The 26808-nt window shown below is 42.4% G+C and overlaps 1 protein-coding gene and 1 long non-coding RNA gene across 5 annotated transcripts in view; one reads left to right on the top strand and one right to left on the bottom strand.

Annotated features, from left to right (window-relative positions):
* Window positions 1-17068, bottom strand: part of PCED1B (PC-esterase domain containing 1B) — a 34587-nt gene extending 17519 nt beyond the window's left edge. The window contains exons 1-2 of one of the 4 annotated variants that reach the window (XM_049882918.1): window positions 15267-17064; window positions 1188-2911 (exon numbers count right to left, since the gene is read on the bottom strand). In XM_049882918.1, the coding sequence (XP_049738875.1) occupies window positions 1520-2854 (1335 nt within the window). In that variant the 5' untranslated portion in view covers window positions 2855-2911; window positions 15267-17064 and the 3' untranslated portion in view covers window positions 1188-1519. Of the gene's footprint in view, window positions 1-1187; window positions 2912-10448 lie in introns of those variants that run through there. The other 3 variants (XM_049882919.1, XM_049882916.1, XR_007517188.1) reach the window with 3 other exon arrangements.
* Window positions 15340-26808, top strand: part of LOC126075350 (uncharacterized) — a 53139-nt gene continuing 41670 nt past the window's right edge. Inside the window, exons 1-2 of the long non-coding RNA XR_007517189.1 lie at window positions 15340-15404; window positions 15525-15582. This is a non-coding gene — a long non-coding RNA (uncharacterized LOC126075350). The remainder of the gene's footprint in view (window positions 15405-15524; window positions 15583-26808) is intronic.

Raw genomic sequence — 26808 nt, 5'->3', positions numbered from 1 at the left:
CTGGGACATACTTACAAATTCTGACTTCCTGGGACCACCTTTCAGGTTCTCAAAGGTTATCATCATGCTGTTTCGGCAATATTCCGTCAGATGTGCTATGATGATTAAATGTCAATTTACATTATCTCCTTGGAAACTTGGGTGGTAGTCCCATCAGGAATGCATTTGTAAACCACCTATTTATCCTTCCTAAGTGCCAGATATTGTGTTAGCAATGGAGACATGAAGATGGGCAAGATAAAGGCCTTATTCTCCAGGAACTTTCTGTTTTTTTAGCGGATTAAAAGCTGTGTATTTCTTCTGTAGATAGCTGATCTCATCCATTTTTTATTTCATGAACTTGTTTTTGGAGGATAACATTTCCTTACCCTCATTGTCAAGTTTAGGGATGGTCCCATTGGGACTTACAAACCAGTGGAGTCAATTCATTGAAAGATCCTGTAAGTCCAGTAATTTTAGTCTACTTTATCTAAATATTAACTTTCCACTAGTCCACCCAAGTGTGACAAAGGTCCTGGCATTTAAATCATCTCAGTGATGTCAACATTCGTACAAAACAGCGGAGATGACCATAGCCATAAGTCAGAGATGATGCTGAAGAGATTTATGCACTGAGTGGTCCCTTCCAACTAAGAATTTTTTCCTATTACAGTGATGCACATTGCCATTGAATGCATTTATTTAAATCTTCTCAAGTCCAAAATTTAAGGCTCTTCAAGAAACCATTGTCACAAGCATGTCATCTACTCTAGCTTATATACACTTCATTGCACACCTAATCAATAATTTTCTGATTTATGAAACTATATAGGAGTTATTTGCCATGACTGTCACAGTTAAAAGACCATTATTTGATAGACTTGCCTTCTTGTTTAGATATTCCTGACATAAATCAGTCTGGTGGTTTTAAAGTCAGAATAAACTGAAAAACAAGTATAAACTAGTTAAGAATTTTTTTTTTTTTTTTTTAGTATTCCCAGTTCTAAACTTCAATGACTGGGAAGTATGATCACAGAAACTTAAAGTTCTTTTGCTTTTTCCATTTTATGGAAATCACTGAAGAATTATTTTAAACAAATTTGGTTTTGAATAGTTTATCAAGTAGATATCATAACTATTCATTCACCAGATATCATCCTTGCCCTTACAAAGCTAATTGTTAAATGGGAAGGGAGAGGTATCCATTAAATATAGATACACACAAAACCTACAACTATTTTTGTGGAACAACTTCTTTATTTCAATTTTATTTTTACAAAAAGGCAAATAGGAGACTGGGAAGTAGGGAGGCAGGAATAATGCTTGGTCACCCCCCAGAGAGTAAGGAAGAAGGCCCTGGCCAGAATAGATCAGACTGCTCTTCCTTGCCTTTACTGGCAATGGCAATGAACAAAAAAAAAAAGTCCAAGGATGACAGAAGGCTTGAGGAGCTCAGTCTGCTTAGCCATGCCAATGGAAAGGGACAGGCAGGCCATCTGTCCAGACCCTCCATGAAGAGGGAAAGGTCCAGGGCAGTCTACTACGGCCTTGACTCTGGATGGGTAGGGGCCAGTCTCTTTGAAGGTCGGGGTCGTCGTCTCCCGTGAACGTAAGGACCACGAGAACGATACCGTGGGAAACTCCTATGAACCACTGGGGCCCGCTGCTGATAACAGGGTGGGGAGAAGAGGGGCATAGGCGGCTGGGGACCAAACATAAAGTTTCCTTCCATGACAAATCCTCTGTGGGTGGGTAAGGGGACATCCAAGTGGAAACAGTCGAAGGAAAATTGATCCGACTGGAGGGGCTGGTTTGAGAAAAAATAGGAATCTTGGTAATTGGGCGGGAACTGGGGCATCTCCTGGTGAAGGGGCATGGGATGCGGCTGTGGGAAGGAAGATGACATGGGCCATCGTGTTAGGGGTGGGGTTGGGCGCAGGAGCGGGGGCAGGGGTCTGCAGTGGTGCAGACGCATGGGTGGGGGTGGGGACGAGGGCGGAAGCAAAGCCAGTTCACCCTTGCTAGCTTGGGGCTGCCTGTCCCTTTGGTGGCCAGCTGACTCCCTCACCCGACCATTTTTGATCCACTTGCTCGAGGGGTCTCGGTGGGGCAGCTCCACACCCCAGGCGTCGGCCACATGGGCCAACAGCAGCTGCGAGAGGTGTCGGTGTGCAAATTCGTTCCAGTGCACGCCATCTCGCTGCCGGTGGTGCTGTGAGCGGCGAAAGTGGAAATGCAAGTCCAGCACATCAAAGTCGTGTTTACATGCCTCAGCAGAGCTGTAGAAGTTGGCTTTTACCACGTCCACACGCAGGGAGGCGGCGCTGGGCTGGTGCTCTGGCAGGAAGAAGCCCCCAGTGATCTTTTCACCCACGGGCATGGTCGTGTTCCATACCAGAAGGCATTGTTCTGGTAGCACCTCGTTCAGGCGCCGGAACAGGCTCTCCAGGTTCTCCCGGTAGCTCCTCCAGGAGTTCTGACCGTACCTGGAGAGGTCCCAGAGGCAGGAGTTCATGATGAACACATCCGGGGCGTCCTTGCCAGACAGCAACTCTTTCAAGATGGCCTCAAGGTACTCAGAATACACGCGCGTGAGGAAGTAGAAGCGCACCAGGTGGTGGCCAGAGCAGAACTGGCGGACCTCACGGTACTGGGTCCCGTTGCACATAGGGCCCCTCTGGCCGCCCTTCACCAGCTCGTCTTTTTCGAAGCTCAGCTCCCCCTTGGCCTTGAGCTGGTCATGGGTAAGCAGGGAATCCTTCTGCAGCAGAAGCACCAGGTCCTTGTACACAGTCCTCTGGATGGAGTCCCCCAGGATGACCACGAACTTGTTGTGGAGCAGCTGCCGGACTTCGGATGAGACCAAGGAGACCATGGCGCCCAGGGTAGATCACCCGGATCCTCCCTTTGAACACGGTAGGTCTGAGGATTGCTAGGACGGAAAGAGAGAGAGCGCTGCTGGGAGGAGTCCACCCGGGCGGGGGAGAGCACGGGGCGGGGTTGGAACCTTTGCCTGAGAACTTAAGGGACCAGGGCCTGGGGTGTCTTTCCACCAGGTCTGGTTTTGCAAAGTAGGAGGAGAGGGCAGGAAGGGAGTCAAAAGTCCTGGTAGAGAAAAGTGCCAGCTTAGGCCTGGGCCTTGACCTCCCAGCCGCCCCCAGCTGTTCCTGGAGGCCCAGGGCACCACGGGCGGAGGGGGGAGGGGAGGGCGGAGGGGGAGGGGAGGGCGGAGGGGGAGGGGAGGGCGGAGGGGGAGGGGAGGGCGGAGGGGGAGGGGAGGGGAGGGCCTCCAGCACGCCCCGCCCCCTCATGTGCCCTCAGTGCGTTTGAGGCCCAGATGGCCCCCTGCTGCTGCTACGACAGCCTGGAGGCAGCCCAGAGGTCTAAAAACTTGGAATGTTAAGCCAACTTGACAGCTGTTAGATAAGGAGGACTGAGAGTAAGCAAGAATGTGGGGAATATTTGTGATCTAATGTTAAACTGAAGAGGTTCCATTCCAGACTGTGTGCAGCATACCACTGAAACTATATAAGATAGGTAAGCAGAGAATATTGAAAATATGCAAAAATGGATAGTTATTAATTGAAGAGTAGGCTTATGGATGACTTCTCTACCTCTGTTTTTAAAAAATACGCATGCTTTTTATCATCCTTGATTGCTTTTTATAATTTAAAAAGAATTAAATGAAACACAACAGGTTAAAAAAAAAAAAAAAAAGGATGAGTACATGTGCCGGGCCAGAAAACAGTATAAAAACTGATCTCTTTAGCAAGGAAGCAGCTATTTTTTACCAGGAGAACTGGAGAAAGTCAAGATAAGACTGGAAATAATTCAGATACGTTTCAGTTGGAATATTCTTTGCTTTCCATTGAATGAAATTTTAAAAAGCTATGAAACTCATCAAAACTTCAGATTAAGTTTATTTCAAGCTGACATTTACAACTCAAATCCACTAATGAATAAAAGGTAGAAACAGACATCATTACCACTCACAACTCTCAGCCGGGGAGAACATGGCATCCATTTCATGCACTTACACCAAAAAAAAGCAAAACCCAAACCTACTGCCCTGTAGTCGATTCTTAACGCATAGCAACAGAAGCCATTAAAATCCATTGTGACTTGATATTTGTAGCTCTTAGGCATTTTAGTAGGTGTGGGTGGATAGCTATTAATAAATTATGTTTGATTTTTTAAAAAACTATAGCATTTGTGGTTTTAAATGGGTTCAAGTACAAAAAATAAAACCTGAAGATGGGTAGCATATCAAGGAGTCGCCATAAAAGAACAGTGGAAAAGATTGACTTATTTTTCCCCCAAAGAATCTTCATTAAAATTTGCTACTACCAGAAAACAGACTTTGAAAATAGGATTTAGCTCATTGTGGGGCCACAAATAAACATAATTAAAGCAAATTCCAAGTCCTTTTGGCACTCAGGCAGGTTCATTTATTTGTTCAGATTCATTTATTCATCCAACTCACACTTATTAAGTGCTATTCTGTGCTCCACCTGGGAGGGGTTATAAGAATGAGTGACACATGGCCCCTGCCTTCCAGGAGCAGAAGATCAGTAACACTCATTAATAACTTTGTAATTATACAAAGTAAAAAGTGCTATGTGCCACGAAAACAGAACAGGTGCGGTGGGAGTTCAGGGCTCCGTGTGAATAATATCCCTAGCCACTCCACACCCAAGGCTCCAAAGTGCAAAATGTGAAGGAGGAAAACACTTTCCCAGCAGGTTTCCAGGGCTCTGACTTTGCACTCTGGGCATATTTTGTGCCCTGTTCCCTAGTGCTGTCTCCTCTTTGGTGGTACTTTCTTTGATCTTGGGCAAGTTATGTAGGCTTTCTGTGCCTTAGTTTCCTTATCTATAAAACGGGTATATGAGTACCCACTTCATAGGTTTGATGTGATTAAATGTGAAGTGTTTAGAACAATGCCTGAATAGTAGCACCAGATTGATCATCTCTAAGAGGACAATTACAATACTTGAGCTGCCTGCCTCCCAGGATTCTTGAGAAGATATAAATGAGATTTTGAATAAAACAAAATTAATACATTTCACTATTGATGAGGTGGTTTTTATTATTCCAATTTTATTGGGAAGGAAACTGATGTGATGGAGCTCTGACCTAAACCCCTTGCCTATGAAGTCCATCTCTGCACGTAGTATCATCATTTAGAGCTGAACCCCCTTCTGTAGACCAGTCTTTATCCTAAATGTGGCTCATGTGGGGGGAGGAGGAGACAGGGAGCTGAATGAGATGGGATTTGGAAAAGGGTCTTTTGGTGTGCGTTTATGCACAGGCAGCAACCACCTACCCTGCCTGCCCAGGAAGGTGGTCTGAGTGTATTTAGGGGGTCAGATGAAGGGGTGAGCGAGTATTTATCTCATCCCATATTTTAATCTTTAGCAAAACCTAGATTTTAGAATAACCAAAACAAAATTCTACAGACTCCTAAGCTTCACATCACAGTGTCTGAGGAATTCTGGTCACCTTGTGTGCTGGTCAGTGAATTTAACCTATGCAAATGCTGCTCCAAGGGCTCAGAGCCCCAAATCAGGCTAAAATGTCCGCCTCAGTATTTCTTATTGTTCTTCTCCAGTGGAGCATGCAGATATAGCTGTGAGAAGAGAAGGCAGGGCAAAATGACTGGGAAGACGCATTCTAGTTAGGAGCTGAAACTGAAAGGAAAATTCATGAAATTCTTGGTAAAGGAACACAGCAACTGTAACAGGATTAACAAAATCACATACCCTCGGGGCTGTCACTGGGGGCAGGGGTCATTTAAGACAACAAGCACAAAAACAAAAACCAAAGCTACTTTTTTAGAGGGGGTGAGTGGTGAAGAATTATTTGGAGGGAGAAATTTTCTCTGATTCAAAGAAGGGTTTCATATCTATATGAAACAAAAGGATTTGGGAACAGCCAGTTCAGTGGTCCTTTTAGCTGAGGCTTCAAATTGGCTAAACTCACTTATTAGTCTTAGTAGCTGTTGTATTGATTATTCTTTCTTTTAACAAGGATTATTGAGAGCCAGATACTGTGCTAAGTTGCAAAGCGTGGGTACAAAGACAGTCTCTTCCTTGCGGAAGGAGAGGAAGTCAGTGGACAGACACAGGAAGGCAGATGGAGGAGCTGGCTGCTAGAATTGACGTATATAAATGAAGTACTTAAGACTGTGTCAAGAGTCAGGCTGGGTACATGGATGATCATTGCAACCAGTGATTCCAACCTCAAATTAAAACCAGATTTGAAAAAAAAAAAAAGTTCCATGATGATTCTCTGAATCATGATTACTTCCATGTTTTTCTGTTTTCAAAGTAAAATTTGGGCTTTGGCTGGCTAATGCAGACACTAAAAAAAAACAGACACGCATTAATAATCGTGACTGATATAAGAAATTACTTTCAAGCATCTTGCTTATATTTCCTTGTTTGGAGATAATTAATAGCTTCTTAGGGGTAATGAATTACTTAATATGGCCATAGTGTTTGTGACTCACACACAATGACTGAGTGGGACTATGCAAATAAGGTATATGGAACCTATGATGGTTGGAGTTATATGTCAACTTGGCTAGGCCACAATTCCCAGAATTGTGTGGTGTTATCCATTTTGTGATCTGATGTAATTATCCTCTATTTTGTGATGTGTTGTGAATCCTAGCCTCCATGCCTGTGGTTGTGTTAATGTGGCAGGATTAGGGATGTATCTTGAGTCTCCACCTTACTAGAGGGTGTGTCTAAAGTCGCCCACCTGCCTTCTCAACTAGGGGGACTTTCCTTGAGGATGTAGTGTGCATCAAATGTATATGAATGCTCTGGGGAAGTTCTAACTCTGGACCCTGCATCAGGTTCGTGATATCTGACTTCTGGTTCTTGAAGCTTAAGCCAGCAGCCTGCCATCTGACCTGCCAATTTGGGTTTGTCAGCCCCTGCAGCCATGTGAGTCAGCAGAATTCTCCAGCCTGATGCCTGACCCACGGATTTGGGACTTGCCAGCCTCCATAGCTGTGTGAGCCATTTACTTGAGATATATATAGTTCGTGAGTTCTGTGAGATGTTGCGTTGAATTATGGAACCCAAAGACAGGAGGGAGAGTGCTGAGGGGAGGGGGAGTAGTTGATGTTAGAGATGATGGAATGGGACAGCAGCTTGGAAAAGGTGGACATTTGGGACATTCTTAACCTGTGCCTCTTAGGGACCAGCTTTGTGCTGATGCCTATAAATTATTCAAGAAATTAGTCATTCAGCTTCATAGACCATGAATTATAAATCATTGACTATTGCTATTTATGGAGCCCTGGTGGTGCAGTGGTTAAGAGCTCACAGCTAACCAAAAGTTGGCAGTTCAGATCTACCAGCTGCTCCTTAGAAACCCCATGGGGCAGTTTTCCTCTGTCCCATAGGGTTGCTCTGAGTCAGAATCGACTTGACGACAATGGGTTTGGTTTTGGGTTATTGTTAACTATCACAAATCAAACATGTAACATTTATTTTTCATTAATCAATGTTTTGTAGTAATTAGGTTAGATTTGCTGCTTTCCTTATTAATCCTTATATACAAAGTGACACTCCAATAGGCCTGTTGCTTCAGAGACTCTGCAGAGAAATCTTAAATCATGGAGGCCGGTTCACAAACAATTAGGATGGTGGGTTTTTTTTTTTTTTTGGATTAGTAATAGGAGGTACATGTAACTAGTTTAGAGGCTAATGTTGCATATCATTAACCATCGTAATACAACCTTATCCTAGGAATCTAAATGGTCCATTTCCTTCTAACTACGTTTTTAGTGACCAAACCAATATTTTGAACTTTCTAAGATCCTGTTAAATTTTCATGGAATAGAATGGACGGTAGAGATCAGAAAATAACGATCTTTCAGGAACTCACCTCTACAGCCTACCTGTGTCTCGGCATTTGTTTAGTTTTCTAAGTTGAATTTAAACTTGTCAAAAATTAAATTGCATGCCATATGAAGTTAACAAAAGGAAATAGGCAAACAATTCAAACTCTGGGAAAGTTAATGGCTTGCAGATTGAGGATTCTTGGGAGGCTCATCTTTTGATCGGAGCCAAGTCACTTAACATCTACTTGTCCATACAATATGAAAGTGGGGGAAAAGAATGCAAGCTTACTATTTTAAAAAAGTGTTTTTTTAGGAATAAAAATATATAAAAGTAGCATGATATACTATGGTAAATAATGCAATAGAAAAATAATTCTCAAATATCAGCCATTGGAAATGCTGTTTCTGACCCCCACCTTCAGTAGCCTGACCTCTTAAATTGGCTTCAGCTCTGTAGCGCATTAATTTAGTGACAATTTAGAAAGCACCTGTACTTAGCTAGGGCTGTGGTGGATACAATTCTGCAAATCAGATTCAGATCCTCCAATAACTATCATGGTTCCTCTACCCAATCCCTGCTTATATCACTCAGACCCTCCGCATGGCCCATACTTCTAACTTGGTTATTCAGTTAGTCCTTAATACACGACATGTAAAAATCTCAGCAACATGTGACATACACGGAACATTGAAACTAGAATAGTGATCTTCAAATTGGGCTCCCTGTAACCACGAGCTCACCTTGTAGAGGCCGGCATCAATTTGGACATATACTGTTTGTATCTGTTTCATCCCTACCAAGCCCCATCTTCAATTTCTCATTCTTTTGCAATAAAATATCAACAGAAGAGTTTCGCACACTTTAAGAGTCTGAAAAATACCAAGTTTTAAAACTCTGAAAGTGGCACATTTCTCCAGCCAAAATAATATAAAAACTTACTACAGACTTTAGAAAGAACTGCAGGGGACATTTATGAATGAAGTGGATGTTCATAATACCTGATGTCACGGATTGAATTTTGTCCCCCCAAAACGTGTGTTTTACATTGGTTAGGCCATGATTCCCAGTATTCTGTGGTTGTCTTCCATCTTGTGATCGTAATTTTACGTTAAAGAGGATTAGGGTGCGATTTAACACCACCCTTACCCAAGTCACCTCCCTGACCCAAGGTAAAGAGAGTTTCTCTGGGGTGTGGCCTGCGCCACCTTTTATCTCTCAAGAGATAAAAAGAAAGAGAAGCAAACAGAGAGTTGGGGACCTCATACCACCAAGTAAGCAGCACCAGGAGCAGAGCATATCCTTTGGGCATGGGGTCCCTGCGCCTGAGAAGCTCCTCGACCAGGGGGAAGATTGAGAACAAGGACCTTCCTCCAGAGCCCACAGAGAGAGAAAGCCTTCCCCTGGACCTGATGCCCTGAATTTGAACTTTTAACCTACTAGACTGTGAGAAAATAAATTTCTCTTTGTTAAAGCCATCCACTTGTGGTATTTCTGTTATGGCAAAACTAAATGACCAAAACACCTGATATGCAGGTAAAGTATAAAAACAAAAGGTAAATTATGGAGGAGTTATTCAAATAGCCTTATTTTTTAACTTTTGTTTTACAAGTTTCCCCTGAAGTATTAAATAATTCAAAGCAATGCACATAAACAAAATGATGATTCCAGATCGTGCATAGCCTATGGAAAACTTCTCACATTTAGCTTAGGTCTTAAATCATTATTTAAACTATATTTGCTATCCTCTTACTTTTACTGCTCTACCACAATTGAAAGATACTGCAAGGCAGTGACCAGGCTTTCATTTCCATGAGACAATGAAATGACCCCGACCTGGACTACCCTGCCCCTGAACAGCTGTGTACTCTTGAGCTGGGTTCCTACCATTCTGAGCCACAATTGCCTCTGCTGTAAAACAGGTGATATCACCTACGTCACTGAATAATTGTCGCACGCCATCAAGTCGATTCTGACTCATGGTGACCCTATAGGACAGAGTCGAACTGCTCCATAGGGTTTCCAAGGCTGTTACCTTTATGAGAGCAGACTGCCACATCTTGCTCCCATGAGAGTGACTAGTGGGTTCGAACTGCCAACATTTTCTTAGCAGCCGTGCTCTTAACCACTGTGCCACCAGGACTCCCACGGAGTAATAATGAACAGGAAAGGAGATCACGTAAATGAATATCAAGGGCTCAGAACAGTCCCCGCTACACCTTGTTGTTAGCTGCCATCCAAGTCAGCCCAGACTCTCAGCAATCTGACCATGGTGATCCATGGGATTTTCACTGTCTCATTTTCGAAATTAGATTGCCAGGCCTTTCTTCCTAGTCTGTCTTAATCTGGAACCTCTTCAGCAACACAGCAACACCCAAGACTGGTGGTGGCTGCACTTGAGGAGCACTGGCTGAGAACTGAACCTGGGTCTCCCACATGCGAGGCGAGAACTGTACCGCTGAACTGCTACATTTTAGACACTTTTAAACCTCGAGAGCAGCAACCCCTCACCTCTCCGACTCTAAACACAAACATGCAGACAGAACCTTGCACAGATTCCCCTCTCCAACCTCCAAACCACCCCCCAGCGCTCCTGCAGAGGGAGAGGCATACCTCTCTAGGTGTAAAGTTGCCCTGGAGCTCTGGATGCGGATCCTCTCACGTCCTCAGCGACTCTGTTCCAGGGTATCCCCCCGGAGAGCTGATAATTATATATTCTGAGTCTCACTCACTCTGGCTGGCTCCTTCCTTTCCGCATTAAACACACCCTAGTTTCTTGCTTTGAAAAAGAAAGGAAACTTCTGACTCCACCTCCAGCACAGTCCTATCTCTGACTCCCCTTCAAGGCCACTTTTTAAAGAGTTGTTTACACAGGCCGTGTCCGAGTGTTCACCTCCCACTCACTCCTCGTTTTACTTTAATTTGGCTTCCAACATCACGAAACCAAAGAAATGTTTTTCAGTAAAGCACCAATAATTTCCTTGTTGTTTCACTCAATGTCCGCTTCTTGGTTCTTAGTGCTTCAGCAATGTTCTCTTGGGCTCAGGGCACTGTGGACCACTCCCCTCTCAAAAACTCTGCCCAAATGCCCGAGACCCCCTGTCTCCCACTTCTCTTTCCCCAGCACCCTTTGCGGGTTTCTCTTCCTCTACCAATTCCCCAAATATTGGTCTTTCTTAAGGCCCACTAGTTGGCTTTCTTCTTCAACATTCTTTCCCTTTGTAAGTTCATCCACTCTCATGGTGTCAGTCATGGCATCTGTCCTTATCTCCCCAAACAGTTCTGGTTTTGCATAACTATTAACAGCACCCCTCCCCACCCCAGGGTCACAGTTACCCAGTCCCTTATCAATTGCCATTTGTATGCGGATGATCCTGAGTTGAGGCAATAAAGACTACAGGCTGAGACCCAGGCCCAAGTCAGCCCCCTGGGTATAAATATAAATCCTGCTCTCCCAGGGCAGGTTACGTTGTAACCTCTAGACTTCAGAATCCTTATCAACAAAACAGGAATAATAACACTAACGATTTCTTAAGAACCTGTTGCTGTCAGTTCTGACTATAGCCACCCTATAGGACAGGGTAGAACTGCCCATAGAGTTTCCAAGGAGCGCCTTGTGGATTCAAACTGCCGACCTTTGGGTTAGCAGCTGTAGCACTTACTTAAACACCACGCATCCAAGGTTTCCAAATTCTTAAGAGACACCAAATTATCCTCCCATCAAATGGTGGCTGAATTCCAAAAATAATTCTCCTGTGACCCTTGAGCTCTCATCCTAGAATATTGGTCATCAATGGGAATGATGGCAGCATATTCTCCCCATGCATTTTTCAGAGAGCAGCTATGCAATTTCTGCATGCAACATTGGCTGGAGAAATAAACTCTGCTTCTCACATACTTGGATCAAGCCATTTTTATTTTTCATGACTGTGATTGCTTCCTCTCTTCCTGAGACAGCAAAATCCTTGAATGATATAGCCTGAAGCTAGGATACTTCAACCATCTCTTAGCAAATAAATAAAGATATAGCTCTTTCAAATACACTTTAGAAGGGAGACTTTTAATATATTTTAGGAAGCGGTAGATACTGACCAATTTTACCTGTTCTAGGTTTTATAGCTAATTACTTTGGACAAATTTCTCCTAATCTTTAAAAACATTTGTCTTACTTCGATTAAAACATTATTTCCAAAACAATATAGTTTTCATTTACATGTGTCTTCTAACATAAAACTTTATCATCTAGATTAAAAAAATAAAATCTCACTTTCATTCTAGATACTAGCCTATCTCCAACATTTTGCATTCTGTAACGTCTCCTTTAGGGGAAAATGTGATCCTTCCCTCTGCAGGGCTCTTCAACACCTGTGTGTTTGATGACAGATGGGCTGCCTGGAAGCCTAGCGGGCTTTTTTCACCTGTGTGTGTCTTTGCTCACGTGACTCAGCCTGGAATGCTCCCTAACCCCTTCCACTTTTTGAAATTCTGTTCCTTCTTTAAGACACAGCTCAAAAGGCAGTTCTGTCACGGAGCCTTCCCTGTTCTTCCAGACAGAATAATTTCTCCTTTCTCTGACGTGATGTCTCTATTTAGCACTTGGTTTCTTTTTTTCTGTTTTGTTCTATAATTAAACTACTCATGTGACTGTTTACCTAAGTACATCCTAGTTAAAGGAGACCTGGTTGCGCAGTGGTTAAAGCGCTCGGCTGCAAACCGAAAGGTTGGCAGTTCGAACCCAGCCACCAGCCATTCCGCAAGAGAAAGATGTGACAGTCTGCTTTCATAAAGATGACAGCCTTGGAAATCCTATGCGGCAGTTCTACTCTGTCCTATAGGGTTGCTGTGAGTTGGAATCAACGGGAGGCAATGGGTTTAGTTTGGGTACATCCTAATTAGTCCTAGAAAGCAGGAGATGTGTCATGCCCATTCTTGTACCCTGACCACCCAGTGTCTTATGCATAACAATAGTTAGCATTCAGCCATTCAATGAACACTTACTCTGTGCCAGGCCTGTTCTGTTCTCACAAACCAGCGAGGTAGGAACTATTATTTCCACCTCAGATATGACTAAATGGAGGGGTTGGGGAGGCTTGCCCTGTTGATAAATCGCAGAGCTTGAAAGTATCCTTAAACAGGAATGGCCTATCGTTGACAATGAATCTTCTGATGGATTAGATAAATTTAAGGTTTTGTTTTGTTTCTTTAGAAGGAAATAGGGCCCCGAAGCCTGAGCTTTTAACCTGTTATAAAAATTTGCTGAAATTAAGGGCAAAATATAATCTTATCTAGAAAGAAATATTTGCATGTAGTTTTCCTTTTTATTCTCTTTTGAGAAAAACAAAAAATGTTTTGTGCACAGCTTTCAATTTTTCTTTCAAAAAACAAAGGAGATGTGACGCTCAGTTCAGTTTCCATCACTCTGATAGTTAACTAGGCTTTCTAAGGGTGAACAGACAACTCAATGCTGCAAAAAGCTATATTTGTGTTTGAAAAAAATTTTATACTTATGTGGACTAGAGTCTAACCAGCGGTTGAATAAAACATTCCCATTGTTGAAAAGTTTTATTGTTGAAAAGGAGCCCTGGTGGCCCAGTGGATAAGCACTCACCTGCTAACCAAAAAGTTGGCAGTTTGAATCCACCAGCCAATCCTTGGAAACCCTATGGGGTAGTTCTACTCTGTGCTATAGGGTCACTATGTGTCAGAATCGACTTGCTGGGCAATGGGTTTGGTTTTCTTCTGTTTTTTAATGGTTGAAAAAGAAAGGTGATTAGGACCTCATAGTGACTGGTGGCTTTCAACTGATAAACAGATTGGACTCTGAAAATTCAAGTGCAGGAGCGGCCGAAGAAGCCCACTTAACCAGTGACAGGAACATGGGTGTATTAGTAGGCCTGGGTATGAGTTCTGTTTCTGCCACCTTCAGTGGTCACTTCACTTCTGTGCTCCTCGTTTTTCATCCTTTAAATGGGAGAAATGTCCCCTCTAAAGAGATTGCATAGAAGACCTTTTAAAATGCTACATTATTTTATTACTATTGTTATTAAAACTTTAGCGTCTGAGTACTACGTACAATAATATTCCATGGTTTTCTTTTTTTTTTAATGGGATTCTAAAAGCCAGCCTCTGTCTGCCTTGGTCCCTACACCCACTATTTTGTAGCAATATCAGGAAGACCTGGGTTCCCACTTCCCCATATGTTGGCATTGAGACTGAGATTTCCCTAGTTTCAAGCCCTAAGACTTAGAACAGGGATGAGGGCAAGGTTCAAGGGGTGAGGAAGCTGAGGGAACAGGGATCTTTGCTAGAGAATAAAATGCTCTATCGCCCAGATACACAAACCAGCTTCTTAAGCTAGGCCTTTTCCTGAGTTGGGGTTTTTGTTTTTTTTTTTTCCTGAGTCACAGCTTCCCTCCCTTAGGCTCTCAGGTTGGACCTGTGAGCTTCTCTGTCTATCGCCTTGTCCAGGAGAGCTTCTCCCCTGCCCTAGTTATCTGCTCCTCACTCTCGGCTTCTTCCTCACCCTCCAGTTCCCAAAATAATTCAACAGCTCTGCACTGCTTACCTTAGGGTTAACTGCGGTAGTTGAATGAAATGCCCTGTATATACCACGAAGCTATGTTGCTGTTGTTGGTAGGTGCTGTTGAGTCGATTTCTACTCGTAGTGACCCCATGTGACAGAGTAGAACTACTCCATAGGGTTTTCTAGGCTGTAATCTTTATGGGAGCAGATTGCCAGCTCCTTCTCCTTGTAGAAAACAAAAAACACTACGGAGCTCTTCTTATGGGTTCTAACTGCTAATCTTTCAGTTAGCAGCCCAGTGCTTAACTTACCTCACCAGGGCTTCTCCGCAAAGCTCTACAAATGTTAATTGTTGTTAGTATGAGCCAACTCAGCTGACTTGGGGGATGGGACTTAGTGGTTAAAGTTTCCCTGTTAAATGGGGTATTTAACTTACAATTATTTTAATTACAGTAACAGTACCACACACTGCAATTGTTTGTGGTTTTACCTGCTTATCTATTTATTCCTCTTAGGAACCCTAGGAAATAGGGACTTTATTTTTCTCCATTTTATGAATAAGAAAACTAAGGTTGAAAGATCGAGCAATCCACCCCAGTCATCCATTTTATAAAAAGCAGAGCTGGCAGTCAAAACTGGTTGTCAAGCCTTTGTGGTCAACCACAACATACAAGATTACACTGACAGGAGAGGCTTCACATCCTTTCTCCAGTTCACATCCTTTCTGAACATTTTTAGAAATTTAGCAGTTTATCAATCACTTTAATCCTTATTATAAAATACAGTGCCTCTTTAGTGAAGCCGGGTGGTATGCAGTGGGCTGGGCCAGCGATTCCCTCCGGCCGTAAGTACTCGAGAAAGTAAAAACCAATGTTTAAAATAAAATGGGGCAACTGGAAAGTACTTACTAATAAAAGTAACTGATGACTTAAAATGTACCTCTCGGGTTTTGGTGCAGTTTAGTCTAGATTTCTTCCCTAGATCGACTCCTTTCCGGGCCGCAGTCAGCGTGGCCAGCGTGGAGAGCCGAGAGCCTGGGCTGCAAGGTAAGTCAGTGAACCTCTCTGGGTGATGCTCACTTGTGAGCCAGCCTCTAGGGAGGAGATGCCATTTCCGGTGGCCTCTGGGGCAAATGACGCGAGTCAGCATTTACTTTCTTGCATTAGGAAGCGGAAGAGTAATGACCGAAGCGTCAATTTTGGGCAAATCTGAAAACACGAATTGGTAAGTAAATAAAAAAAAAAAAAAAAAAGCATCTTCCTGGAGTTCATCTTTGAGCTTGTTTTCGTTTTACCTTTCTCAGTAATTAGGGTGTAGCGGATATCGACTCTTGCGTGGTTTTAACAATCCAGACCCTTGGCTCTTATTACTCTAGCTTTGTAGTATGTTCGAGGCTAAAAAAGTTGTTAGAGGGTGTAAGAAGAGAAAGATGGTGAGAATGGGAAGAAAGTAACGGGAAGATGATGAGAAAGATTTCACCCCTCTCTGATTAATACTTAATGACAATAAGCCCTGGTCGTGCAGTGGTTAAGGGCTCAGCTATTATCCAAAAGGTCGGCAGTTGAAACCCACCAGCAGCTTCTGGAGAGAAAGATGTGGCAATCTGTTTCTGTAACAACTACAGCCTTCGAAGCTCTATGGGGCAGTTCTTCTCTGTCCCAGAGGGTCACTATGAGTCAGAATCAACCAAACGGCAATGGGTTTGGTTTTCTGTAATCCTGCACTTTTGTGTGATATATTGCAGTTTACAAACCACTTTAAAATCCTGTCACTTGATCCTCACATCATCCTGCTGGGTGTAAGAACAGCCCATTCCACAGCTACAGAAACAGAGGCCTAATGTAAATGGCTGCACAGTAAGTGGCAGAGCCAGGACGGTAACTTTGATTCCGCCTCTAGGGTTACATTTGAAACCAGCAGCTAACTGGAGGGGGAGAGTATGCTTAAAAAAGAGAGAAGTCTTCTGATTGATTAGAAAAGCTTTTTCTTTCCTTTGGAATGATATTCTCCCCGGAGGAAATCCCCTACACTTCCTCTTCAAATACCAAGATGAAAGAGAGTGAGGAAGTGAATCAAAAAAAAAAAAAAAGAAGAAGAAACGTAGCTTTAAAAATGTTTATTTCAAAACACTGAATCTTCTATGTGTGTTTTGAACATGTTAGGATTCAGCATTTCTCTATGAAATGGTAAAATAATGAAGAAGAATAACATTGCAAAACAGCCCTGAATTACCTGCCCTGCCCTTTTAGTTTTTGTCTTTTTGATAACATGCTATATCCACAGCACCTAACAACAGCAGAGTACAGGTAAACTAGCCTATAAAGTGACAGAATTGTCTTTTCTTTAAAAAATGCCATTCTGCTTGACTGCATTGACTACTCAATGTGTGACTTAAAAATTGATTCTACACATTACACATCATTTTTATCCACTCATCTATTGCCATTGAGGAACAGTTTCAATTTTCCTGAAATCCAGATTTCTAGGGTCCGTGGAGTTGGGGTGACCCACTCACGCCATTGCTTTGAGATTTTAACCTTGAGCCTTGAAGAAACTGGTCTTGCTAAAGTGACCTTTAGGTCAAACAATACAAACAACAAAAAAAAAACTCAAACCTGTAGGACAGAGTAGATCTGCCCCATATGGTTTCCAAGGAGCAGCTGGTGGATTCAAACTGCTGACCTTTTGGTTAGCAGCCATAGCTTTTCACCACGACACCTCCAGGGTTTCCGCCACTGCACCACTGGGGCTCAAGCAATAATAAAAAAAAAAATAATAGCCTTGCTAAATTTGTAAAAAACAGTGTTCACCTTGGGTCTTAGGAAGAATAATCTATGTGCAGTCCGTTTTGAGAAACAAGCTGCAAGGTCAGACTAGAAGCTGTGTTTTAGGGTAAATTGTTATTATGAAAACACTGCTCTGGCCCCATTTCCATGGCAATGTATAATTACTAGTGATAAAATGAAATATAAAAATCTGTGAAAGATTTCTCATCTTCAGAACATTTTTGACTCCCTAGTAGAAATGTTAAACCACTATTTGCAAATTGTATATTCAGTAAGCTTAATTTCTCTTATTGGCTTAAGATGATTCTTGTTTTAACACCATACATAAATCAAGTGATTTTCCATGAATTCTAATATAGTCATTTCTGTATTTCAAGTCAGGGCTTCAGTCTAGAACCCCATGGACAACTTTAGTATATTAAATTCAGAAGAGTCTATTTCATAACTTTGAGAATCTGTCATTACTTGATTCTAGCAGTTCTATAAATGAGTTGTCAATCTTTTTAATTTTCCAGATTCACCTAGTCTATGCATCAAGAGAATGAAAGAATAATCTAGGGAAGGGTTACTAAAAATTCATGTAGTCATCACAAGACCAGAGAACAGAGGAGCTGTAAGAACGCAAATGATAATAATGGTTAAAATCTTTCAATTTAAAATACAGTTGTTTATGACCACAATTTGGCAAGCTGGGTTTCTTCTCACCCACCAAACTTGACTTTTTCCTAAAAGCTAATGACAACCCATGTATAATGTTTTACGCTTAGAATGTGCTTTCTCACACAGATCTCCTTTCATCGAGTAAGACATGCTTTAAATGGTATCTTCCCTTTTTCAGGTGGTGAAACTGAGGCCCAGAGAGTTGATAATGACTAATCAACTAGATGCATGGAACAGGAAATTACTTAGGTCTCTGACTGCAAATTGTATCATTTTCTATGCCTTCTTAGTGGGAGGCCAGGCAGGGAAAACTGCCGTTATTTTTCCAATACGCCAATAATTTTAGCTTAAATTGTTTTCTTTATTTTAAAAAGGCCATTTATATGCATCGTACAAAATTAAAAAAGGTACAAATGGTATGAGTGAGAAGTCCCCCCCCTTTCTTGTTTCCTTAATCCTCTTTTCTTTCTAGAAGCGACACTGTCATCAGTTTCTTGTGTACTCTGCCAGAAATATTCTATAGGGACATTCAATAGCTCTCTGAAGTATTTTATTCTCTCCTCTTTCCCTCTTAAAGACTCTACTTCATTTTTTAAATAAAAGGCTATTGTCTGGAAAAATACAAACACCATTTAGAACAAATGTTAAATAAACTGCAGAAAGTCTTTGGTAAATGGATCAGGCAGACTGTTCCCAATATTTGAAATGGTGTAGAAAACTCATTACTCATAATGACCCCAAAAAAGCGGTAGGAGAAGCTGGCCCAGTGGTGTGGCGCCATAACTGACCTAGGCCTGTGTTCCACGGTAGCTTAGGTGGAGGCCACTCGGAGATCTTGATGTTGATTTTTGATGTGGTGACTGCAGAGCTATAATGCTATGAAATGAGGTGAACCATCAAATCTTTGCCTTGGGGGCTGGACAGACTTGGGTTTGAAAGTTAATTCTGTTACTTATAGCTACAGACCTTGGCAAAGTCACTTAACCCTCCTATGACTCAATTTTCTCATCTGTTAAATGGTGATGATCATACCCCCCCCCAAAAAAAAACCAAACCCACTGCTGTTGAGTCAGTTCTGCCTCATGGCGACCCTGTATGACAGTAGAACTGGCCCACAGAGTTTCCAAGGAGTGCCTGATAGAGTGGAACTGCCGACGTTTTGGTCAGTAGCTGTAGCTCTTAACCGGTACACCACCGGGGTTTCCAGGGATGATAACAGCCATTCCATAAATGTGAAAGGAGCCCTCGGAGTACAACAGTAAGCTCTCAGGATGTTGGTGGTTCAAACCCACCCAGTGGCTCCACGGGAGAAAGACCTAGGGATCTGCTCCCATAAAGATTACAGCCTTGGAAACCCTAGGAGCAGCTCTGCTCTGTCACATGGGGTCACTGTAAGTTGAAAATCAACTCAATGGTACCTAACAATAGCAACAACACAGAGATGTGAGGATTAAATGAGAAAATAAACGCAGAGTTCTAGGAACAGAAACCAAAACACCAAGGCAGCTGCCACCTAGCTGACTCCGACTCGTGGCAGCCCCACGTGTGCAGGGTAGAGCTGCTCCACGGGATTTTCAAGGCTGTGGCGTTTTGGAAGCAGATCACCAGGACTTTCTCTGGGGGCACCTCTAGGTGAATTCGAACTGCCAAACTTTGGTGAGCAGTCAGAGTGTTTAACCAACTATGCCACTCAGGGACTCATTCCAAGTACATAATAGTTGTATAATAAATGATATCTATGTTATTAATTATGGCCCATCTATTCATTCATTCTTTCATTCAATAAATTGTGGCAGGCACTGTCCTAGGTGTTGGGGATATAGCGGTGAATAAAACATTTTAAAAACCACTGCCCTTACAGAATTTACATTTGAGTTGGGGGAGGCAGACAATTAAACAAACAAACAAACAAAGAGTGTGTTAGATAAAAGAGAAGAGGAACATGAATGCTGAATGGAGAGGATGCAGGGGCTATGGCTTAGAATTGTAAATAAGGCCACCTGGAGAAGGCCTCCTTGAGAAGATGGCATCTGAGCAAAGTTCTGAAGCAACTTCAGATGATGGAGGAAGTCATGTGGAAGCCTATGGGAACAAAGTTCAAGCAGAGGGAACAATAAAGAGGCAAGTGTGGCAAGAGTAGAATGGACAAGGCAGAGAGCTATAGGAGATAAAGTCAGAAACGAAGGAGGGTACAGGTCATAGCCTAGTGGGCCATTGAAAGGGTTTGGACTTTGAAATACGAGCCACTGTGAGGGGTTTGAGCAGAAAAGATCACTCCTACTGTTCTGTTGAGAGTAGACTACATGAGGCAAGGGTGGAAGCAGGGAGACCAGTTAGGAGGCTATTGGATATTGCAGGGGTTATTGCTTGAACTAGAGTTGTATTAACCCATGGAAAGAATAGTGGTTTCATTCTGTATATAGATCGAAAGTAGAGGTACTAGAATCTGCCTGTGGAGAGAAGACGGGGTGTGAGAAAACTAGAGGAGAGAAGGATGATTCCATGATTTTGGGCCTGAGCAACAGGAAGGATGAAGTTGTTGTTAACTGAGATGGAGAAAATTTGGGAGAAAAAGGTTTTGTGTGGAGGGTGGAGGTCAAATGTTTAGTTTGGAGCTTGTTAAGTTTGAGATTCCTTTTACACATCTAAATTGAGATGATCTGTTGAATGGACATTTTTATATACAAGTCTGTAGTTCAGGGGAGAGGTCTAGGCTGGATGCTGTCACCAATGGACAGAGTAGAGCTAGAGAAGACAGGAGGTCCAGGAATTGAGCCCTGGGCACTCCAGGTAATAGGAGGTTAGGGAGATGAGGAGGAACCTGTAAAGGAGACAGAGAAGGAACAGCCAGTGAAGTAGAAGGAAATCTAGGAGTGTGGAGTCCTGAAAGCCAAGAGGAGAAAGTGTTTCAAGGAGGCAGGAGGAATTGGCTTTGTCAGATGCAATTAAAAGATCAAGTAGGATGACTGACCGTTGGCTGTAGCAACGTGCAGGACACTGGTAACTTTAATGGAGTGTTGGGGACACGGGCTGAGTGGAGCAGTCAAAGAGAATGGGAGAATTGTAGACCGAACTCCTCTTGAGGAGTTTTGCTATAAAGCAGAGCAGAGAATGGGAAGTCAGCTGGAGGTGGAAGTGGCGTTAAGAGAGTTTTTTTCTTTTTTTTTCATTTAAGATGGGAGCAATACAATTGCATGCTTCTGTGCTGCTGAAAATGATCCCAGAAACAGGGGAAAGCATGATGCAGGAGGAATAGGAGAGAATTGCTGGAGCAGTGTCCTTGAGTTGGCCAAAATGCCTGGGATCCAGTACACAAGGAGAGGGGTCAGCCTTGGATAGGGGCACGGACAGTTCAACCAGAGAACCCACAGGGAAGACTGAGTATAGTGACATGATGCTACAAATGGGTAAAATCAGGAAGAATCACTTGCGGGGTTCTTCCTGATTGCTTCGAGTTTCTCAGCGATATACCTGGTAAGGTCAAGGTCATCAGAGAGTGATCACTGGGAAGGTGGTCTTTAAGTTTGAGGAGAAAGAAGGTATGAAATAGTCCTCTAGGAGACCGGACAGGCTATAATTACTGAGCCCCACAGAAGACTCACTTAACGCTGTAGCCCTCATTTGCATCGAGAGAGCTGGGTGTGGCTGTTTGGTTTTCTCTAGTCTGTTTCAGCCACAGGAGTGCAGGTGCGTGCAAAATAGGCAAAAAACTGGAGTTAATCAGGATTCAGGTTTTGCCTTTTAGGTTTTATTCATGTATGTTAATATGCCATTACAAATTAATAATTTATTTGAAATTAAGCCCAGAGAAGCTAAATGTTTTCATTTGATAGTGAAAAATATTCTGAGTATAAGGGCAAAAATAATGTTGCTTTAAGATTAACAGCTCATTAATAGTTCCAGCCACCAATTAATTTAGATTTATCTTTATACGTTCACTGTCAGTTTCCACATTTTTTATTTCAAGAAATATAGTTATTTTTCTTAACTTCTTGGCACGGAGTGCTGTAAGAGGGCCAGAAATCAGCCCACTAAATATTTACTTACAAATGCACTCATTTCAGCCAGCTGGTATGTGTTTCTGTTCAAATCTGTATCTGGCTACTTCAAAAAAAAAAAAAAAAAAAGGCCAAATCTGGCAGATCACAAAACAAAATTTTTTTTCATTGTTTACATGACTTAGCACAGTTCACATAATTTTGATAATCTCTTTTCAAGAGATTAAGTCATCAGATGATTTAGCTATTTAATAGTTACAACAAATGTCCCTTTCCTCAGCCCATGTAAGCACAAACTACATAAATTAAGAAGATTCATCCATAAACCTGAAAAATGCTAGGAGCACCATCTATTATGATGGAATCATGTCCCCCCAAAAGATATGTAGAGGTCCTAACTTCAGTACCTGTGACTGTGACCTTGTATGGAAATAGGGTCTTTGAAAATGTTAGTTAGGTTAACCTGAGGTCATACTGGAGGAGGGTGGGCACGGATCCTATAAAACTAATGTCCTTATAAAAGAGGAGAAGGTATACAGCGACAAGGAGATAGGAAGGATGCCATGTAACCCTGAAGCTGTGAGCCAAGGGACACCTGGAGCTACCAGGGGCTGGGAGAGAGGCATGGGACAGTTTTTCTCTCAGAGCCCTCAGAAGGAATCGACTTCGCAGATGCCCTGGTTTGGACTTCTAGTCTCCACAGCTGTGAGACAATCAATTTCTATTGTAAGCTCCCAGTTTGAGGCATTTTGTTATGGCAGCCCGAGAGTACTAACACACCATCTCTCCCAGCCAGCAGGGGCTGGTGAAGAATCTGCCTTTTCTTTGCACTTTCATGACCTGAATTTTTAAAACTCTCTTTCAACTTATCTATTTGGAGGACACGATCAACAACACTATCATTTTAAAAAACCTGAATATTTCAAACACTGCATGCTTTGAATTGGCATTATAAATTCATTTTAACAGTGATCACGTTCTTTGCTAAAACCAGAATGTTAACCCTTCATACATTTGTATGGTGAGATTATGGGTGCAATATTTTCTTTATTTTTAAAGGTACCTGAAACATGTTCAAACTACATATACAAAGAACAAACTCTAGTATTTTCAAATGGTATTAATTGCTAAATTCTTGAACATGAAGTTGTTTTATCCAGTAATACAGACATGGCTTAATATTTTTTATGCTGTTCATCCTTGTTGAGGTAGATACTCACCGAGTACCTGTACTGGCCAGGCACAATGCTTGGCACCCAGATACAAGGCTGAATAAGACACAGTCTCCTCTGGTTCGGGGGCCCAGTCCAGGAGGGAAAAGTGCTGAAGCTGATAATTGTTAGTTCAATGTTGGAAATGCAATAATGGCTTTATGTCAGGGTGTCACTTCTATTGCTGAAAAGGGATTTTGAAAAATACTGAAAATATGACATAGACTGAAAATAGCACTGTGAAACATGGCCTCTGGTCAGACTTTTTTTCGTATGGATGTTTGTTTTGCAAATATGACTGACTCAAATTGCATCATTTGTTTTATAAATTAATTGTATATCACTATTCCATTCTAGTGGTAAAATAGGCTTATAAATATTTTTCCAAATGATCATTTACAAAAATAATATTACTGGTTACTTTTTGTTGCCTTCGATTTCCCCATTAGGACACTTCTTTCCTAATATATTTTGCTGTTGAATCTCTAAAATACATTTAAATATATGAAAATGGATAACTATAAATACATATTTATATAAGCTATCGGGTCGCTCACTATGAGTTGGAATCGAGTTGACAGCAATGGGTTTTTTTATATATATAAGCTTACAGGTAAATTTAGGTGAACTATAAATTCACTTCTCTGAATTGTGTGTTTACCACTGTAAGTTACTATGTTTGTCATTCTTTGAATCATACACCATTATTGTATTTTCTAAGTCATGATTTCTGAGTGTTGCATAGCTGTGGACTCAGTTACTTTGTATACTGTTATCAGAAAGACTCAGATTGTGTTTACTTTCTATATATGTATTTATTCGTGGTGGTGTATGCTAGTTAAATCATGGGTTCATTTTAAAATACAAGACAAAAATAGCTAAGAATGAAGAAGTGTCTCTTCATTGCTGGTCGAATAAACTGTGACTTTGCAAAGATCCAACTTAAAATAAATTCTAAACTAACCATGTAACTCTCCAAGCTTGTTCACTCTATCAGTAAATGGTTTCAATAACTACCTAATTGAGCCCCAGTGGCACAATGGTCAACAGCTTGTCTGCTAACTGAAAGGTTGGCAGTTTGAACCCACCCAGCAGTGCTGGGGGAGAAAGGCCTGGCCATCTGCTTCCATAAAGATTAAAAACCCAAACCAAACCTATTACCGTCAAGTTGATCCTGACTCTCAGCGACCCCGTAAGACAAGGGTAGAACTGTCGCATACAGTTTTCAAGGCTGTAGTCTTTACAGAAGCAGACTGCCATGCCACATCTTTCTCCTGTGGAGCGGCTGGTGGGTTCAAACTGCCACAGACTTTTCAATTAGCAGCAGAGTGCTTAATCACTATGCTACCAGGGCTCCTCTTCCGTAAATTACAGCCAAGAAAACTCTATGGGGCTGTTCTACTCTGTGACATGGGGTTACTCTGAGTCAAAATCACCTTTGACTCTCCCGTCCCCTTCCTTGACCATGAATAGAGTAGATTCTTCTCCTCAACAGCTCTCTGATTAGCTCACTTCTCTCTACTACAGCTTCTAAAAAAAAAAAAAAATTTTTTTTTTAGCTTCTACCTTAGTTCAAATCTGGAATCCTGCTGTGGCTTCTACCTCATCTTCCCACTTAACGCTCTCTCCGTCCTCCAGCCCATTCGCTAACCTACAGTCTTCGCTCTTTCTAAGAAGCAGATCCTATAATTTTACTTCCCTTTCATAGGCTGAATTTAACCAGATGAATCATATCCATTTTTTCCTGAAAACACCAGCCCTTCCACCTTTTGTTCAGCAAAACACAGCATTACCTCTGAGAGGCTCAAATATCCCAGATTGGCAAGGCATCGGGATTCCCTTAGATAACAAGAATCAATAATAGCACTTCCTGAGTGTACTATTCTGAGCATGTTCAGTGTATAACATTTTTAACAAAATCAACAATAATTGTTGCTACCATTTGTTGAGAGTCTACTTTATATCCAGGCATCATGTATCCATTAGCTGTTACCTTAAAACCACCCTCATGAGGATCATGAAAAGAGGGAACAGGCTTCCTGGGGGGTCAAGTTTTGCCCCAGGCCAGTCAGCTAGTAAATAGCAAGGGATCCAGCCTGCACCTGCCTGCACTTGCGCCTTGCCCACCCCCAACACCAGACACCTCCCTGCCTCCTGGAAGGGCGCTAGTGGCTCCCAAGCCGGCAGTGGTGCCACACAGAGCATGGTGATGCAAAGGGAAATTAAAACGTTGTGGGACAGTCAGGGCAGCTGTTTTGATTTATTACTTGCAAGGGAACAAAGGCTGATGATAAGCTGACGACACCAAATCCATCACTTTACCTGTCACTGCTTTGGGTTCAGGGATGTGTCTACTGACGGCAGGCTCAGAAGCCCTTGACGTCTGGTGGAATCAGAATTGGGACCCTGGGAAAATTTCTCAGACGTAGCTTACCTAAAACCTTATTCTCAGCGCTTAAAAAAAAAAAAAAAAATTTTATTTTTTTTTATACTCCTGGGGCCGGGGGGTGTGGTATTATTTCTTATGTTAGCCCACGGCGTCTGAACGAGGAACTGTCATTTGCAGAACTTGATTAACCACAGACTTGTATTTTAGAAGGAAATAGACTGAGAAAAATCTGTAACCCTTGCCTGTCATATGCTTAGTTTGTTACGGAAAATTAGAGAAGGAGCTTACTCGTTCTTTAAGTGGAAAAGTCCCAAATAATGTTTTGTATGAATAAATTCTCTAAGTGGATTTCTTAAGAATAAGTGATGTATCATGATGGCCAGTGGCCAGGACCCGGTTTGCAAGTCTGATGTGACTGTGGTGATGTCTGAAGACAAAGAATACACACTTACACGCTCATGCAAGGTGGATTTCCTTACTGTCATGTCCCATCATTGCTTGGTCCAGAGGAGGACGGAAGAGGAAGGAAGGAAGGAGGGCCAGCATGTATGCTGCACTGTCACACTTGCTAAGAGGAGAGGAAAGCAGTTGGAAGTTCCTGCTGGCCACTTGCTGGTCTGCTGGTCATCTTTGTCCTATCAGGAGAGAGACAGCACTTCTGTCAGTGGGCCCGGATGGGAGCAGCAGCCTTACTAGCTGGAGAGCATGTCCCTGTGGCCTCAGACCACTCTGGAGAGGTGGCTCAGGGCTTCCTCTTTTATGGGTCTCTTTTTTTTAGGTGTCTTCTTGGCCCTTATCTATGCTACCAGATGTGCTGGGCTGCCAGAACCCCACTTCATTTCCACCAACCCAACATGCTTATTCACACCAACACTGACATTATCATAACAATTTGTCCGAAGTATTTAGGACAAAGACTTAAACTAATTTAGTCCTCAGTCTGCCACCTACAGGTCAAAGCTCTTTTGTTTTCTTGGTGTTTTGATCATAGGGGTGCCACGTAGATCCTGAAAAGATTTTTCCCTGAAGGACCCCAGCTAGAGACCACCAGAGTAACCTGCTCTTCATCTAATAAGATTTTGGTAATAACCGGTTGTTTGCTACACTCCCACGTACAGCCCCTTCCAACCTGATCAGTGAGACATTTGACCCCTGCTTAAGTGAACTGAGGAGTCCTTGGGTGGAGCAAACAGTTAAGCACTGGGTTATTAATGAAAGGTTGGTGGTTCAGACCTACCCAGAGGCACCTCAGAAGACAGACCTGGTCATCTGATTCCGAAGGGTCACAGCCATGGAAACACTATAGAGTAGTCCTACTCTGTGCACATGAGGTTGTCATGGGTCAAAACTGACTGGACGCCAACTGGTCAAATGAACTGCCTCCAGCTTCGGTTCTTCTGGAGGAG

Source organism: Elephas maximus, chromosome 4 (genome assembly GCF_024166365.1).
Source record: "Elephas maximus indicus isolate mEleMax1 chromosome 4, mEleMax1 primary haplotype, whole genome shotgun sequence".
NCBI classification, from domain to species: Eukaryota; Metazoa; Chordata; class Mammalia; order Proboscidea; family Elephantidae; genus Elephas; species Elephas maximus.
This window is presented reverse-complemented; position numbering and strand designations above follow the sequence as displayed.